The sequence below is a fragment of the Ylistrum balloti genome, unplaced genomic scaffold (assembly GCF_031769215.1).
Source record: "Ylistrum balloti isolate Yb309-2 unplaced genomic scaffold, AGI_CSIRO_Ybal_v1 Utg370790, whole genome shotgun sequence".
Lineage (NCBI taxonomy): Eukaryota > Metazoa > Mollusca > Bivalvia > Pectinida > Pectinidae > Ylistrum > Ylistrum balloti.
In genome coordinates, this window is record NW_026782461.1 from 498,464 (window position 1) to 516,680 (window position 18,217).

Genomic DNA, 18,217 nt, shown 5'->3' on the forward strand with positions numbered 1-18,217 from the left:
CGTCAAACAGACAGACATTGGGGACAACAGAAACGAGGAAAACATTGAAAATCGTCAAACAGACAGACATTGGGCACAACAGAAACGAGGAAAACATTGAAGATCGTCAAACAGACAGACATTGGGGACAACAGAAACTAGGAAAACATTGAAGATCGTCAAACAGACAGACATTGAGGACAACAGAAACGAGGAAAACATTGAAGATTGTCAAACAGACAGACATTGGGGACAACAGAAACTAGGAAAACATTGAAAATCGTCAAACAGACAGACATTGGGGACAACAGAAACTAGGGAAACTTGGAAGATCGTCAAACAGACAGACATTGGGCACAACAGAAACAACGAAGGCAACAGGAAATAGGAAAACAAAGAAGATTAACAAAGACAGCAGGTCAAATAGGAGGACGTCATAAACACCAGGAAACAGGCGTTTTTTTCACTTGTCATAATTCAAATCAGACTGTGAGTTTTTCTCAAAATGAATTGATAAATATATTTTTACAATGTAATTTATCTGGTACCATCAAAGATAAATGAATCAATGCAATTAATTATTCTATATTTTGTAACGTACATATATTGTGTCATTATAACACTATAAAATACCTTTTAAATTAATTATTCTGGCCTGTATAATTAACGGCATTTAATGTCAATTATAATACCATCAGACTTATATAATGCAGTTATTGATTATCAATTTTATGATTTTTTTTCATATAGTAATCGTGTTTGCTATAACAACATTTTCTTTTCATTAGAACAAAGCACAAGTGGACAATTGGGGGCGGAGGGGGGTGGGGGTATTAAATCATGATAAATAATTCAAAACATAATTTAAAAACCGGTTTGGGGCTGCTTCCGGTGTAATTTTATCGTATTTTAATTCCCGGAAGTTCAAAATTTCTCACTTCAGTCGCGAACATAAAACAAAGACCAAGAGTTTATATAAAGATTATTTCTTACGATAAAACCTAATCATAGCGGCGATCAACTAAAACATTTTCTGAGACTCTGCGGAGATGGTATCAGTCCTAAATATTTAGGTCGCAAATACTTGTTTTAACATTTTACAGCAGTCTTTATATTTGAAACGACTTATCAAAAGTGTACCTTATTATAACAGATCTATTGGTAAGGATATAAAAACGGAAAATAAACATAAAGATGACTTTACACGTAAGTATGTGTGTCCCTATGTGACATCTGTCATCTACGTCCCTGATGACATACTTCTATACAGAACTTCAGTATAATTCACTACACAAAACAATTGTGGCATAGTAAGTAGCATTGACGAAATTTCTGTTCCTATATGCGAATAATATACCACGCGGTATGCTAAATTATTCAACCTGAAAACATCTATTTTTTATCAGAAGTAGTGTAAAATAGAATATTTTTTATTGGGACTTAAGTGTATACAGTAGTGTTAACGAATTCAATAGTTATACTTGCCAACTTTCCTCCATTTGAAGGCAATAACACTATCATATGGAGATTATATTCCTCAGCAAGACCTGTCGAGTGTATCTCTACAATATCGATACAGTATCAAAAAGTAGCAAGAGTTTTACAATATAATGATTAATAATAATAATTAAAAAAAATATATTGATAGGGGAAGGGGGGAAATGGGAAGAAACATTTGATTTTGATACTGATACGTGGAACATGATTGACCTGTATATTTTTCCAGTAGCACAACATACAAAATCACATTGTGGATATAGTACAGAGTAAATAAACACATTCTTACTACATAAGTCCATCAATTTAGATTCGAGATAATAGAAAGTCGACGCTTTGTTCACTAGGTTGTTGTGACGTTACAACGATTGAACCTGCCGCGAGTGGGAATAAAAAAAAACAACAACACACAATTAACTTTGTACTATGTTGTCTGCTTATATCATGCAGATACAATAAAAAAATACTTTTTGGAAATCATCATATCGTAATGAAAAATGACTAATTAGCAGAATTGAATTGAAATTATTATAACAATTAAATGATGTCTTAACAAATCTAGATTCCTGCAGACATCTCTATTTACTGGAGCTTCAATTAACATTATCAAACAGAATAGTACATATTCAAAATTATAACATGTGTACTGTGAAAATGATATATCAAAAGTTAAATTTCAATTTGAATAGAAAAAATCTAATTACATGTAAACTATTACATATAAAGTATTATCATTCTAATTATTCTAATTACATGTAAAGTATGTTAACTATCATTCCAATTACATATAAACTATTACAATTCTAATTACATATAAAGTATTATCATTCTAATTACATGTAAAGTATTAATTACATGTTAACTATTACAATTCTAATTACATATAAGTATTACAATTCTAATTACATATATTATCTAATTCCAATTACATATAAAGTATTACATCATTCCAATTACATATAAAGTATTATCATTCTAATTACATATAAAGTGCATGCTCTCTTGCATTACATGGTTAGTAACGTATTTCATTAATTAAGTGATTTCAGCCCATTAGTTAAAAGTTCTTATTTTTTCAGTATCGGTCTAAGTTACTTTTAAATATATTAGAATATTAAACTTTTAAATTTTTGTTCCAGTGTGTCTGTTTACTGTAGTTGTAATTCTCTGTTATGGAAAAATAAAACAAACTCGTGTGGAAAAATACAAATCCATTCATGGATAAAGATGTAAGTCGACTACTGAATGGCTAACCAATATGGATGTGCTTTAATCAATATCTGATTTATTTTGTCCTATTGGTATTTAAACGGCTACTTCAAACGAAGACTAAGACCGTTTAAACATGTTCTTTCATCAAATAAATCCGTTTATAATCATGATTTGACGTACTTTTTTGGATGACCTACTTTTTTTCTACATACCGATTGCCACCCCAACTGCACTTATTAGCTCTCTGTCTTTATTTACCAAACAGGACGATAGCTTGGTAACTACTCGGGCCTTTCTCTAATTTTATTCAGTTATTTGTAATATTTTTGCAGGCTTTCTTCCTATATTTGTTCGTCTACATTCCGAGCATAACAGTGTTGAAAACATTGGTCACATGACCACACTACGAATCATGTGACTAAGATGGAATTTCAGACATGCAGACCTATGTCACACACGAGTGTATGGTTCTAAACAGTCTCTGACAATAGTCGCTGGATATATTGTACCGGCATTTCACCATAATAAGTAAGTTTTATCTCTGTCTGTGAACATTTTCATACAAACAGTGTCGTCTGTTCATCCGACTTGATCGCGCTAACTGGCGCGTGCTGTGTCGTAGTTTATTGACTCCGATCGATTGCCTACACACCATGTTGTCATTGTTTCAGATGTGAAACCAGCCTCCCATGAGCACAGCCATGGAAACCCCATTGGACGTCTTATCGAGAGCAGCGTCCATGGTAGAGACAAACGAGACGAAAGGTCAGTTATGTTATTATTTCAAAATTTTATTAAACATATAAAAAATAACAGTAAATTTGATCGGCGAGTAGCATTAACACGTCGTCCGCTGGCCTATGTGCTCTGTGTATGCAAGTGGCCGCCAGTGTTACGATGCTGGTCTTGATAAATTATGCTGATAACGTGGCCTAAAGTCACCATATAAGTGTCTTATATCCCTGGTTGTATTTAGACATAGTAATTATTTCCTTTCCCCGCAGTCTGCTTGTTGAGATTGTCGTTTATTTTCGAAGGGGCCGCTGTGTATGAATTGTGGTACAACATACAAGCCTTCTATATATGAGCGTCAAGCCGAGCCTTTGTTCAGATCAGAATTCTTGACATGCCTTCTGATTAGGGCAGTGAGGGAGGGTTCATTTGCTTACATATTAGCATGTAAGGTCTTATTTGAAATCTTACTGGGCAGTGTTATGTAGGGGCAAGTTTGTACGAGTCAGCAGAGCAACAGAGATGTTACATGCACCCGGTAATAATCCTAAGTTATGTGAGCTATTTAGGCCAGGTACCTATCAGAAAATAATTTGTTCCACCAGATGGCTCCATATAAACTCGTATTTTTTTATATCGATGATGGAAGAAATATCTTACACTAAGATGTTGATGTAAGAGGCTGGTAAATGAAAATATGAAGTTGGAGATGGGATCAAAATTTTTGACATATCTCAGGAGTGTGTCACTCTTTTAATAATTTAAAGACCTAACTGCGGAAGGCTTTCTTCAAATTCAGAAGTGATATTGCTTTCAAAAGATCTAAATGAAATCAAATCTTGGAATTTAAATGGCTCATTGAAGTTGTACAATTGCAAATCAGTACTACTGTGGTATACAATATCTGTAGATATATAAGATAATATGGCACAGTTTCTTTTCAATAAATGAAAATTATAAAAAAAAAAAAAAAAAACACACACACACACACACACACACCAAAAACTAAAAAATAGAAAAAGATTTTATATTTATTAAAATAGTTCTTAATATTTTCACAGTTGTAAATCAGTATTGTAAAAGATAAAAATGGTAATAAATCTGAGTAATTCAAAGGATTTTCACAAGTTTCTAATGTGACGTATTGAGAATAAAGTCTTTTTCAGCTCAGTTTGTATTGTATCACTAAAAGAAATATATGGTATATCATGTGGTATGTTGTATTGGAAGAAAGAAAATGAAATGGTTAGTCTGGGACTCGAACCAGGGACCTTAATCTCAACTGAGAGAGCTGCTGTTACTAAACAAGGCTATAAACCCTGGCCATCAGTATTTAATTCAGTTGGGATAAGCCTAATACGGGGTACTGTAAATACATATCACCATAATGAGAAAATTTGGTGAATAAGATACAAATATGAGATCTTACAAACTACCATCTATTGGTAACTTAGGTTTTAACACCAATGAAAAAAGGATAGGAAAAAAATTATCAGACCACGTCTCAAACTTGGGAACTTAAAACTGGCCCAGATGTTTTATTATTACTTCGGGAATGGGGCCCATGGCGTTGAATTTAGTAATAAGTATGACAAAATTACAAATGGGGAAAACAAACACAAAGACATTGAAATTAAATTAAGTCATATCTTTAGCTTTATTACTCTCTTTTACTATCTCGTACTTAACTGAAGCAAAAACAAAACCATCTAAATCTGACTGTTAAGTGTTAATTTGCAAATTGTAAAATTACCACTTATTTTTGAAGATTTATGCTTTGATTGGGAAAAATGTAAAGGTTTTGTCCATATTCACGGGATTAGTCCATAATTTTGCCTTAGTAAAATCCTGTACCTTGTTGAGTCGCATGAGAGAACCAGCTGGTCATTGGTGATTGACCAAGTCATGTCTACTGAAGTCATCCATGATCATAAACCATTATGGACTATAATCTTGTCTGTTATATTTTGTGCTCTACTAAATGATGAATGATATGAATGGGTGAACTGAACCTGGAAATGAAGATTTAATTTGTCAACAATGACTTAATCAATCTAGTTCCTCTCTATAATAGCAACAGAATGCAAATCAGAATGTTACATTAATCTGAAATGAAAATTTCAGTCCCAATGACATTTTCTTATCTCTGATAGGTCAGTGGGTTTCTCAGGCAAAAGAATTTGAGATATCATTTTTACCAGACATGTTCGATAGCCAACTGTAGCTATCCATTCAAACAATAAATATTAATGACGTTTAAATTTTTTATCAAGTGTTTTGTTACATTTTAAATGAACTGAATATTTTAAATACTTGTGCATCCTGAATATAATTAGTCCATTTCAGCCTGATATTTTACATAACATGCAGAAGGCTTGAACAAGATAATACATTCTTACATGGTAGAAGATACTTAGTGGTGCTTAAGTTTCAGATGTATACATATAGTTTAACATTAAAGTATTTTTGTCCCCAATCAGCTGATGATAATCAAAACTGTTCCTACTGACATGTGACCAAATGAAAGTCCAATCAATAGCTGAAATTGATTTGTTTATTTCATTGTGGTCTTTTAAATTTTTTTTACATTAATAACATTAGATATATCATTATATTTTTGGCCATTATAACACAATTTACGAGGGAAGACAATTTATTACTTGTACCCTAATCGGCCTCGTACTCGCACTCATGATCTACAGCACCAAATTTCCTAGCCAAGAAATTCTAGATTGCGTTACCATTACACCACTATGGCATCCCCCAAAAAGGATGTTTTGGAAGATTGAATTTTTTGGACGTGATCACAGGGGCAAATTGTCTAATTATGTGATATGAACACATGGATTGCAATGTGAATACATACATGGATACAAATTGTACATACAAAGTTCCAGATTTGAATCACCTGACATAATTGTACCTGAGTGTGATGTATATTTATATATCAAACATTTTAACACCTGAGTGTTTGATGTACCTAATACTTCTGCTTTACTGGTCATTTGTCTGATCATTGGGGACATTATTGTACTGGGTAATCATCATTGAAATATCAAACAAGCATTTTATTCTTTTTTTGTGTGTTATGGAAGCCTGTATACAACTCAAAGCAAAATATATGCTTAATACATGTATGTACTGGATATTTATAAGATTCCTAGGAATATTCTGGGATGGTTCGGCAACAGAGGGATATTCAGTCTTGTTTCTGTGAAATACTCCACTTATTATAAAATATATATGGTATATGATGTGGTTACCCCTGGTTACTCCAGGATGATATGGTTACCCCTGGTTACTCCAGGATGATATGGTTACTTCAGGTTACTTCAGTTTGATATGGGTACCCCTGGTTACTCCAGGATGATATGGTTACTTCAGGTTACTCCAGTTTGATAGTTGATATGGTTACATTCAGGTTACTCCAGTTTGATATGGTTACCTTAGGTTACTCTGGAATGATATGGTTACCTCTGGTTACTCCAGGTTGTTATGGTTACCTCTGGTTACTCCAGGATGATATGGTTACCTTTGGTTACTCTGGGATGATATGGTTACCTCTGATTTCTCTAGGATGATATGGTTACCTTTGGTTACTCTGGGATGATATGGTTACCTCAGACAGGCAGGCAGTCAGACAGACAGACATACACAGATAGGCAGATGGAGAAGGAGAAGGAAATTATCAAATTCCCCCACCCCTTTTCCCTCACCAGGTAGGGGAATAAAAATTCAGCTTCATATGAATACTGTTTCTTGGTGGATGAAATAACAAGTAGACGTCATGATGACCATAAGAGATTGAACAGAAGTAAATCTATGAATTTTATGTTTTGAGACGAGATCAAAAATGTATGTTGTACTATATAAACAACCTATACAAATATGCTAGAATTAATCACACGATAAGGAAATTAAATGTTTTATTTTTGTTTTCCTCTTGCTCTCCAGGATCCTGGTCGTGTAGATATTTCCTGCACTTGCAGTTTAGAGCTATTAAGATAGATAAACACAATACGCCACCCTTTGGTTTTAAGTGACTGAAGCAGGCAATGACCCACAAAAAAGAAACGCAAGCTTAAACGTCTTTCACATGAGTTTCATTTCAAGTACTGTAGTCACTTTGTAACTAGTCCAGACTCTATATAAACAACCTACATGTAATAGTAAGTATGGTAAACCTTGGGTCAGTTGGAATAGGCAGGTAGTTTTTCAACAATAACAATAATTTTCTGTCAAGTTATGGTTTGAACACCATCTTGTCTTGTTTCACTTAAAATTTAAATTGATACGGTATTGGTGACACAATAATCGCTCCATGTGGTCAGTATTCACATCGATGTTAAGCGCTGTGGATAGCAAACTTTAAATTGACCAATTAATACTGCCAAATTATACACATACATTTCACTTATATATAATTAATTAGCATTAATTAAGTGCGATTCCTTTCACATGTTGCTGTAACATCATGCTTGTGCCAGCTGACACAACTTGAGGCCCCAAATCTGTATTACAAGCAGGGATAGACCAGGAACATCGACATGTGCATGGTCAAAGAGCAACTGCGTTTCACTTCACATGAAATGAAGACTGTCCCTATTTATTATGAAAAGAAAAAAATTGTTATTTACAATGAAAAGAAGTAATTGTAGGAGTCATAGACATGCATTGTGGTACAGTAGGTGTTTCATTTATAATCAACATTTTTTTTATAAAATGCCTTTAACCAGTATTAATTTATAATACTCCCTTGCAATGAAGTTGGAATCAGGATGGTCGTCCATCTGTCCGTCATTATGCAGACACAACACTGTACCAGCTACTCCTCCTAAACTACTCAATTTATTTCAACAATACTTGCTGCCTTTAATTCTTATATATGGGTTGAGTTATCGCCCATTTTCGGAGAGTTATGCCCCTTTGGAAGCACAATGATGTATTGGCTACTTCTCCTCCTATACTACTGAGTGGATTTCAATGAAACTTGATGGCATCAATCATTATACATTACAAATGTGCCTAATCTATATCAGGTTGAGTTATCAGGAAGGAGTGGGTTATGAGCTGGCTCCCAAACAACAGTTTTTAGTTTTTAAAAAACAGAATTATGTATAATTTGAACAAATTCAACAATTATTCATATAATTTTGTTCAAACTGACCAAAGGTTTATCATAATCAGTTCATTTATATACATCCAAAAAAATCATATTTGAATAATTTGTGTTTTGATCATGAATCAAAAACTATAAAGAATTCTTTTCAACTGTTGCTCTTTGTCAGTGTCATTACATTGTTTGCTCACATAGTCCTACAAGAAGATTCTGTTTGGGTGTTGAACCGGAATAGAATGTATACATATGTGTTGATGGTTGATCCTATCATCCAAAATCTTTTGTCTTCAGTATACTAGCAATTGACACTCTCTGTCAAATTAGAATAGGAAAATTGTTTTAAATTTTTATCTTAATTTAAGTTAATTTCTGTATATATTCTGCATAAAGGAACTTGTAAAAACAATGGCTTTTGTCAAAGGGAATTTAAGTTTGTGTTGATAATGTTGCAAAGTAATTGAATTACGTTGGAAAGTGTTTTTAAAGTTCACCATTAGTCAGTATTTAGACTTTTAATATAGATCCAGGAATTGAAGTTCAACATACTGCCTTCACTGGCCAGTTAAGGTTAGGAAACTGTTGGTCAGTGATGTTTGAACTTACAATAATGTAATTTAGAATAGTGTGATCACGATACTGTCATATTTTGATGTATTTACGAAAGAGAAAAATTGGCCCCTAACCAAGTGTGGATAGGCTAAGTATGATTATTATGGTAACTGAACACTGTAAACTGTGAGGACAACAGGGCTTCTAAACCAAGTGATGGACACTTGATGCATTGGTATTTGTGTACAATATTTTAAGTGGAATTTTTTCTCTGTTTGTATAACAAGGATTAGATAGCTATGTCCACCAAGAATTCTAATGATAGCTGTCAAGTAGATTCTGTTTCAATTTTTTTTTACATGTGTATGTATATAATGATTCTAGTTACAACCTATATGTTAGCAGGGACTTCTAACAGGTTAAAAAATTATGAGAATGTGAAGATGCTTCCTCAGATAGGTAGAGATCCATGAATCACCGCCAATTAAGAAAATTTTGATGTTGGTAGAGCTCACCATTTTGATGCATTCCAGACACATATTTAAGATTTTTCAAACAGGTGGCACAAATGTTTCTGATATTAAAAAAAGAAACAGAAAAAAAAGTCTTAAATAGGTTGGCAAAAGTTATTACCAAGTAAAGTGGAACTTAGATGAAAATTCTTTTGACAGTGTTCGGGTGTTTAGGATGGCGGTAAATTTAGGATTAGAAGGTAAATTTAAAGGGCCATAGTGGACAATACTTTGTAGTGGGAATGGAGTGGGAAACCTGACGTGGGACAGGAAGAGGTAAATAATGAGAAGTTGGAATACTGGATAGTGTATGGGGTTGTTGGACTGTTGGAAGAGTGAGGGAGGTAATAAGGAGTGGACATAGGTAACGGATGTTGTGAAGATGGCACATGTATAATGGGCTAGTAGAGGTATATTTGATGGTGTATAGATTGACAATTGGATACTAAAGATTAGAAATGTTACGGAGAGGGATAGCAGGAATGTAGTATATTGAGAAGTGAGGGTATTATCTCAAGATGTGAAGTTTGATACTATTAATATTGGATAATACTTCAGGAGTTTGGATCATTTTGGGTGCTCTTAACGGTTAGGGATACTTGAGGATGGGTAGTTCAAAGTGGGAGGATGAAAAAGGGGATATTTTGGAATGGAGGTGTTAACTAGTGAAGGTGTTATTTGAAGGTGGGAAGCTGTAGGGTAAGATATTAAGACAAAGATGGATTTAACCAGGAAGAAGAGGATGACTGAGGATATAATAGGATATTTGGTAAATGTTAAGAGTTTGTGGATACCAGTATATCATAAAAGGAGACGATTATTTTGAGGTGGGGTCTTAGTTGGGTTGATTTGTATGGTGGTTGAGAGTTAGAAGTAGGGGTTGTAACATTAAGAGATAGTAATTTGATTGATTGACAAGTTTTCCGTCTCTGTGACTCCTCCCATGGACAGGTATCGTCTCACCGACGAGCGTTAGTGTTCTTGCGACGCGAAGAGATAGTAATATTACTAATATCATATCAGGAATGTGATCTCTTTTGGGTGGGATTGGGTGGTTTAGTAGGGGTTTGTGATATTATGTGATGAGGATTAAGGGGCTGGAAGAATTCCTTTGATGTTTCAGGTGGAATTGTAAAGATGTATTGGTATGTTTTTGTTTGTTTCTCCTGGTATGTGATAGGTAATGAAAAGATAAACATTTCATTCTTTATATGTGTGCAACTCTCTACATTTTCAGCTACCTGTAGATATATTGTTTAGTGTTGCTTGCATGTTCTTTCCCAGCAAACAGTTAAAATTCAGTGACATTAATGGTACACAGGTTGAAGAACTGTGAATGCATGTCTATAACTTCACAAAGGGTTTAAGGAATTAATTACAATAAGTCTTTTACCTTTTACAGGGGAGAGAAGACTTTACTATAAGCAAAATGTCAGATTGTTTCATATATGGAATATATATATATACATGATAATATGTATTTACTATATATCTGATGGAAAATGATATGTTGAATAAACAGTGATGTGTCACTTTTCTCTATGATTATAACAGAGTTCAGAACAGATAAATTTGTAAAATATTCATGCTATAAGTATCATTGATATGTATATCCAGGAAACCTCCTTATCTTAAAAATCCATTCAGAGAGTTTGTCCACACAACAGCATTAACTGCCCGTTAAACTACCACAATAGGTAATGAATGAAACAAAGGGAAAAAATAAGAGGATTAGGGAGAGGAAAATTAGCAATGATTAATTAGAAATAATTAAATGATTAATTAGAAATAACAAATCAGTTCATTATTGCTGTTTTGTTTTGTCTGATGGCTTGGTGAGACTTCCAAAGTTTGTTATAAAACACAACTACAGAATGTAGTTTGTATTTGATTAAACTTAGACTTAAAAACTAAATTAATATTTTTGTATTTCAGTATCATAAAAGAAATAATGAACAAATAAAAAGGCTGAATTGAATATTATTAGGCAAAAACAAGCAAAACAATCCTTAATGCTCAAACTGTCCTAATTTTTGCATGAAATAAGACAACTATTAAGTATTCAAATTTTAAAACAGATATTCCCTTTAGTATGTGATAGTTTTTAACACATGATACATTTATTCATACTAGGTCATTTGATGTAGGACTTGTTCCATTTATATTGGCTGTGCACCTGAAAACAGGTTACAGGTAGGCAGACACTTCACACATGTGAAAATCATCGTTACATATTTGAGCTATCCAGCAGTAAGATGATAAAAGTTGGTATGCTACTAGATTTGATATTTTAGCAGAAAATTTGAAGGTATTTTTGTGTGCTCAGTTTTAACATCTTGGAATCTCACCAGAGGGAGCATCTGCCTAGTGAAATATCAGGTAAAAATTTGAAATGAGTGTTGTTTGATCCCAACCTAGGATGGTTAATGTTTCTCAGCTGTTCCAGTGGTATGAAATGATTTGTAACATAAAGGACAATGTAATCAATTAGCTTATCATGTTGCAAAAAAAAAATATTTGTTACTGGCCAGGAATTTCTCTGACACCAAGGTCATGGATGGGTAAAAGGTCGGTGACTTGTTTGTTAAGATTGTTGTACTGGTCAGTGTTTGTTTGAATGAGGTTGACTATATCAACCTTGTGTCTTAGGATAGCTATGTCTGGTATGCCTTTATAACAGCCAGAACAGAAACTAGATAGGTTAAGGCTAAGGTTACCTGTCAAGTCATGTACTCTCTGTTGCCAAGACATGTCTGTACCTATTGAAAATTGTTTTCCTGAAAAGGTAATTTTTTGCAATTTTTCAATTCAGTATCCATTTAAATGATTTTTCCATACATAAATACCCGGACACGGTGAACGTACTTCATGATTTCATCCCACATATTCAGGGGCAGGAGGCCAAAGTTGATCATGTTGGTCTTATTTATTTAAACTTTCTCTCTTTGTTTTCATTTCAGTTTCTTATTTGAATTCTACTTACGTTATTTCAAGTCTGAAGAGTAACTTTTCTACAATTTCATTTCTAAAATTCAATTTCATATGGTTTTGATTTAATTTTAGAGAAAACTCGCTCCCCTGACTAGTTGTAGCATAGCATTTGGACTCAGCATATATGTAAAATTTTGAAGTACATTTTAATAAGAGTTTAACATTTTCTTGTTGTTTCAAGGGATTTATTGTTTGATCTACATAACAATTCGCTGTAAGTAGAGACTGTAAAACTGCATACATGATATGCAAAATGTTGCTGACATTTTCATTTATGAAGTATACATTGCAGCATCAAGATATTATTTTTTCAATTAATTTTTTTTTCAAATTCTGTGATCAGATATTATTGGAAATTGCCATAAAGGCATGACATGTCATGTTATTTTTTCCTTATCTTAAACACAGCATTCTGCCAATAAAATTGTCTGTAATAATCATGTTTGTTGAATGTCATGTACAATAATTCCTGAACATTTTATATGTGTAATTTTGTACTTTTTGCAGGGATGTGTTTGAAATTTTATTATGCAAGGGAGACAACTCTGCCAACCTTTACCGTTTTGGCAGCCTGATAAATAATTTATAAAGGGGGATAACTCTTCTTGCTTTGGTTTACTTCATGTAGAAAAAGTACTCTACCAGTAGTTGCCCCTCTTTGTTCCTTTTGTATTTAGTATTTTACAAAAGTTTTTGTTGATGAGTTTTGAAATAAAATGCCTCCTTATTTTTATCACCTTTTGTTATGGTGGTAATTAATTCAACTAACAATATATGATAATAACCATTGGCTTTTCAACATGTGAAATTTTAATCTTACTGGTAATTTTTGTTTTAAGATGTTGAATGAACTTGATCTGGAGAATGATTCTCCAGAGTTACAAGCTCACATTGTTCCATCATTGATTTTCACAGTTATGGACACAAAATGTACTTTGGAAGACTCGACAGAGTTGTGGACTCATGGCATACCTTCATTTATTCATCTGAGTTATGAAGTAACAGTGTGCCATCATTGACTCGTCAGAGATGTGGGCTCATGGCATACCTTCATTTACTCATCTGAGTTATGAAGTAACAGTTTACCATCATTTACTCTTCAGAGATGTGGGCTCATGGCATACCTTCATTTACTCATCTGAGTTATGAAGTAACAGTGTGCCATCAGTGACTCTTCAGAGATATGGGCTCATGGCATACCTTCATTTACTCATCTGAGTTATGAAGTTACAGTGTGCCATCAGTGACTCTTCAGAGATGTGGGCTCATGGCATACCTTCATTTACTCATCTGAGTTATGAAGTAACAGTGTGCCATCAGTGACTCTTCAGAGATGTGGGCTCATGGCATACCTTCATTTACTCATCTGAGTTATGAAGTAACAGTGTGCCATCAGTGACTCTTCAGAGATGTGGGCTCATGGCATACCTTCCTTTACTGATCTGAGTTATGAAGTAACAGTGTGCCATCAGTGACTCTACAGAGATGTGGGCTCATGGCATACCTTCATTTACTGATCTGAGTTATGAAGTAACAGTGTGCCATCAGTGACTCTTCAGAGATGTGGGCTCATGGCATACCTTCATTTACTCATCTGAGTTATGAAGTAACAGTGTGCCATCAGTGACTCTTCAGAGATGTGGGCTCATGGCATACCTTCCTTTACTGATCTGAGTTATGAAGTAACAGTGTGCCATCAGTGACTCTTCAGAGATGTGGGCTCATGGCATACCTTCCTTTACTGATCTGAGTTATGAAGTAACAGTGTGCCATCAGTGACTCTACAGAGATGTGGGCTCATGGCATACCTTCATTTACTGATCTGAGTTATCAGGTTAACAGTGTGCCATCAGTGACTCTTCAGAGATGTGGGCTCATGGCATACCTTCATTTATTCATCTGAGTTATGAAGTTAACAGTTTACCATCATTTACTCTTCAGAGTTAGGAACTAAAATTGATAGTTCAACAGTATAATGAATCCATCAGGAATCGGTTGTACTCATATCATGCCTTCATTGAGTGATCAATTATTGGCTCACAGCATACCTTTTTTGACTCAAAAGTCATCGTAGTTGTAAGCTCAGAGTACAGAATAGTATGAATTATGGCATATCAGCATTGTTGGCTGTTTATAATATGTACAAAACATTGATTTTATGGAACAGAAAAGGTTTATGACTTTTTGGGCTAAAATTCAATACTTGTCTGTACACATTATATTACCTTTTAATTATTATCATCTTAAATGGGACACAATAAAACACATCGTTAACTCTGTGAGAAACATGTTTTTTAAAGAGGTTATTTACCTGGAGTTTCCTACTAAATTCATACCGGGAGAATATAACAAATTAAAAGCTGTCAAAATGCACAAAAGTGGTATTATTTTGACTAAAAACCTTTCTATTTAATTGTAGGCTTCCTGTGTATATATAGTTGTATGTTAAAAGTTTTAATCAATGTAGGAATGAAAAAAAACCATTACCTGGTATGTATGTATGGTTCCAAATATAGTACCCCTATCAGACAAGGACCTACCATTAGTTACACCTAGCAGAAAACTTAGTCCTGTTGTAATAGAGATGTCTTGTTGATCATGATGGGTGACCTTAAGTTGTCCTAGCTGGCATCAATACGCAGTGTTGTCATGGAAACCAGGACATATGAATCATATCTTATTTGCCACAACTGCATCATTTGAGTACCGGAAATGCACATGTTCATAGGTATAAGTTCACAGAACATTTCACTTCATTCGTAATTAAGATTCTTGCAAAAATTGATATTTCATTAGGTGCAGTTTTACATAAGATGTTTTCACCTCGAGGAAGTAAGGTGCAAAACAAAGTAATAAATGTAGATAAAGAAGAAGGCATTTGTGAATGAAATGTATAATATAAAAAATGTTTCTAGAGCTATGCACAAGCATGCTGTAGATACAAGTTATAGATATATGGCTGTGATATGTAGAAAAACTGAAGTGACTGAATAAAAAAAATTGAGGGAATGTGTAGATATAGATGTAAGCTATCTCTTGAATGAAGTTTATTAGGAAGGCGACCACAGGAAATGGCTGTCATGGTCGACCTATCTCGTACATCACACTGTCTGCACCAAGGTTTTTAAGCAAGTTTTTTTCCTACCCTTCCAAATAGTACTGAAACCTGTAGAGTATATTGGGAGTTCTATTATCGGGTGGAACCCAACAATTTGTCTAATGTTTCATTTGTAGTATAAATGATATCTTTGAACCGCACTAGAAAAAGAAGAAAATATTTGAGGTATGGATGTAAATGAAATTATATGGTAAAGAAAGGAAATAACTAGATATCATCAACACAGCTATAGTTTCATAACTTGCATGCAAAGCATTCTTTAGTGAATGTCAGATTTTTTCAAACAGTTGGTTCAAGTTTGCAGTATTCGTTGGGACTATTTTGTGCTCTGATACATATGTACTTTAGTGGTGTACTCTTGTTTCTCCTGACCAGCTCGGATAACATCATTGACCTCCTGGTGTTGCGAGCTTAAGTTATATCATGTTTTAATGTGCTATGAGGGCTGGTTCATCACAAAAAAAAAAACAGAACAGTCCAGAGTTCTTAATAAATCTTGTTAGTTTCTAATATTGATAGGGACCAGCATTGCCTGATAATTACAAGTAGTTTTCATTTTTACAGTTACCTGGTAACAGTTTTTAAAGGTGTTAGTCATTTTCTACCATTTTTGTCTGGGAAGTTTTCTGGACTTTCCACATTGAAAAATTAATTTGATCCACGTCATAAAAACAGCCAGGAATTCACCTTGTGGCTTTAAGACAGCCTAAGATTACAAATCATAGTTAAAATATGCATGTTTGTGGTAGTCTGAAACTCTTCAGTTTTGACGACCAGCTATTTCAAAGTTTTCATTGAGGTTGTATGGCAAGCTTGATGATGTGTTGATGGCATAAAGGACAGAAAAAAGCTGCCAGGTCCTGCTGGGGCACTAGAACTCCGCCCTTTTCTTCATCCTGCGATACTTGTGATAGTTCATTATTTGATTACAATAATGGACGAAAAAGTATCACTCTATCGCACTTCAAGGTCACAGAGGGGAAATTATCCTCAAACGACTTCTGATGAAGTGTGTAGGTGATTAGCTTCATGTTAAGTCCACAAGAAGTGTTTTCAATCGCCATCATGTGAATCACACTGTCCGCATGTGGTTCAGACCACACAGCTTGACAGGTATCTTATATGCTTCCCTCTACATTCAAATGATACTGAAATTTAGCTTCATCACTGGGAGATTGAGATATCTATCCACAAAAACCTGGCTACATTAGCATATTTCCTTTCAGGTAAAATGCAATCTCTATTCAAGAGGTTTCCTATGGTAGTTTTATCTAAGAAAGAAAGACATTTCAGATATTCCTAATATGAACAATTCAGTTGTATTTCCAATCTGAAAAAGGTAGAAATACACCAATTAGTCTTTTTTATGCCTTATCAGGGTGGTGTGTAAATGATATGTGAAATCTGACATTTGAATTAAACTGTTTATTCCTTGACTATGAATGCATCAGTCAGCTTTTTTAACCTAGAGATCTTTGAATTATAGCTGCAGTGTAAGGAACTGAAATTCTGAATCTATGGCACGGCCATGTCTCTATTACTAGATGTTAGCATCATTATGTTAATTAGTTCCTGCTGGGGCAGATAATAGGTCTTAAGAAAGAGATTTGAGTGATTTAACAAGTTAACCTCGGTAAGTGCTTAATGATGTGGATTATATTCTGAAGCAATCTAATACTTGTTGATAGTAGTTAATACTTACATAATCTTCACCTTAAAGTGGGGACGGGCTTATTGCTGAACAATGAAATACTCACCAGCACTTATATTCTATTAGATCAGGAGGTCCACATGTAAATTTTACCTAAAAGTGGGGACGGGCTTATTGCTGGACAATGAAATACTCACCAGTAGTTATCTTCTATTAGATCAGGAAGTCCCCATGTAAATTTTACCTAAATGTGGGGACGGACTTATTGCTGGACATTAAAATACTCACCAGTAGTAATCTTGTATTAGATCAGGAGGTCAATATGTAAATTTTACTGCAAAGTGGGGACGGGCTTATTGCTGGACATTAAAATACTCACCAGTAGTAATCTTGTATTAGATCAGGAGGTCAATATGTAAATTTTACTGCAAAGTGGGGACGGGCTTATTGCTGGACATTAAAATACTCACCAGTAGTAATCTTGTATTAGATCAGGAGGTCAATATGTAAATTTTATTTTACTGCAAAGTGGGTCAATATGTAAATTTTACTGCAAAGTGGGAACGGGCTTATTGCTGGACATTAAAATACTCACCAGTAGTAATCTTGTATTAGATCAGGAGGTCAATATGTAAATTTTACTGCAAAGTGGGAACAGGCTTATTGCTGGACATTAAAATACTCACCAGTAGTAATCTTGTATTAGATCAGGAGGTCAATATGTAAATTTTACTGCAAAGTGGGAACGGGCTTATTGCTGGACATTAAAATACTCACCAGTAGTAATCTTGTATTAGATCAGGAGGTCAATATGTAAATTTTACTGCAAAGTGGGGACGGGCTTATTGCTGGACATT

General features: G+C 34.2%; 1 protein-coding gene across 1 annotated transcript in view; it reads left to right on the top strand.

Moving 5' to 3' along the window:
• The first annotated feature begins 3,131 nt into the window (after window positions 1-3,131).
• The window catches only part of LOC132558417 (transcription cofactor vestigial-like protein 4), a 48,836-nt gene continuing 33,750 nt past the window's right edge, over window positions 3,132-18,217 (top strand). The window contains exons 1-2 of the mRNA XM_060222981.1: window positions 3,132-3,216; window positions 3,360-3,453. Of these exons, the coding sequence (XP_060078964.1) occupies window positions 3,378-3,453 (76 nt within the window). The 5' untranslated portion in view covers window positions 3,132-3,216; window positions 3,360-3,377. The remainder of the gene's footprint in view (window positions 3,217-3,359; window positions 3,454-18,217) is intronic.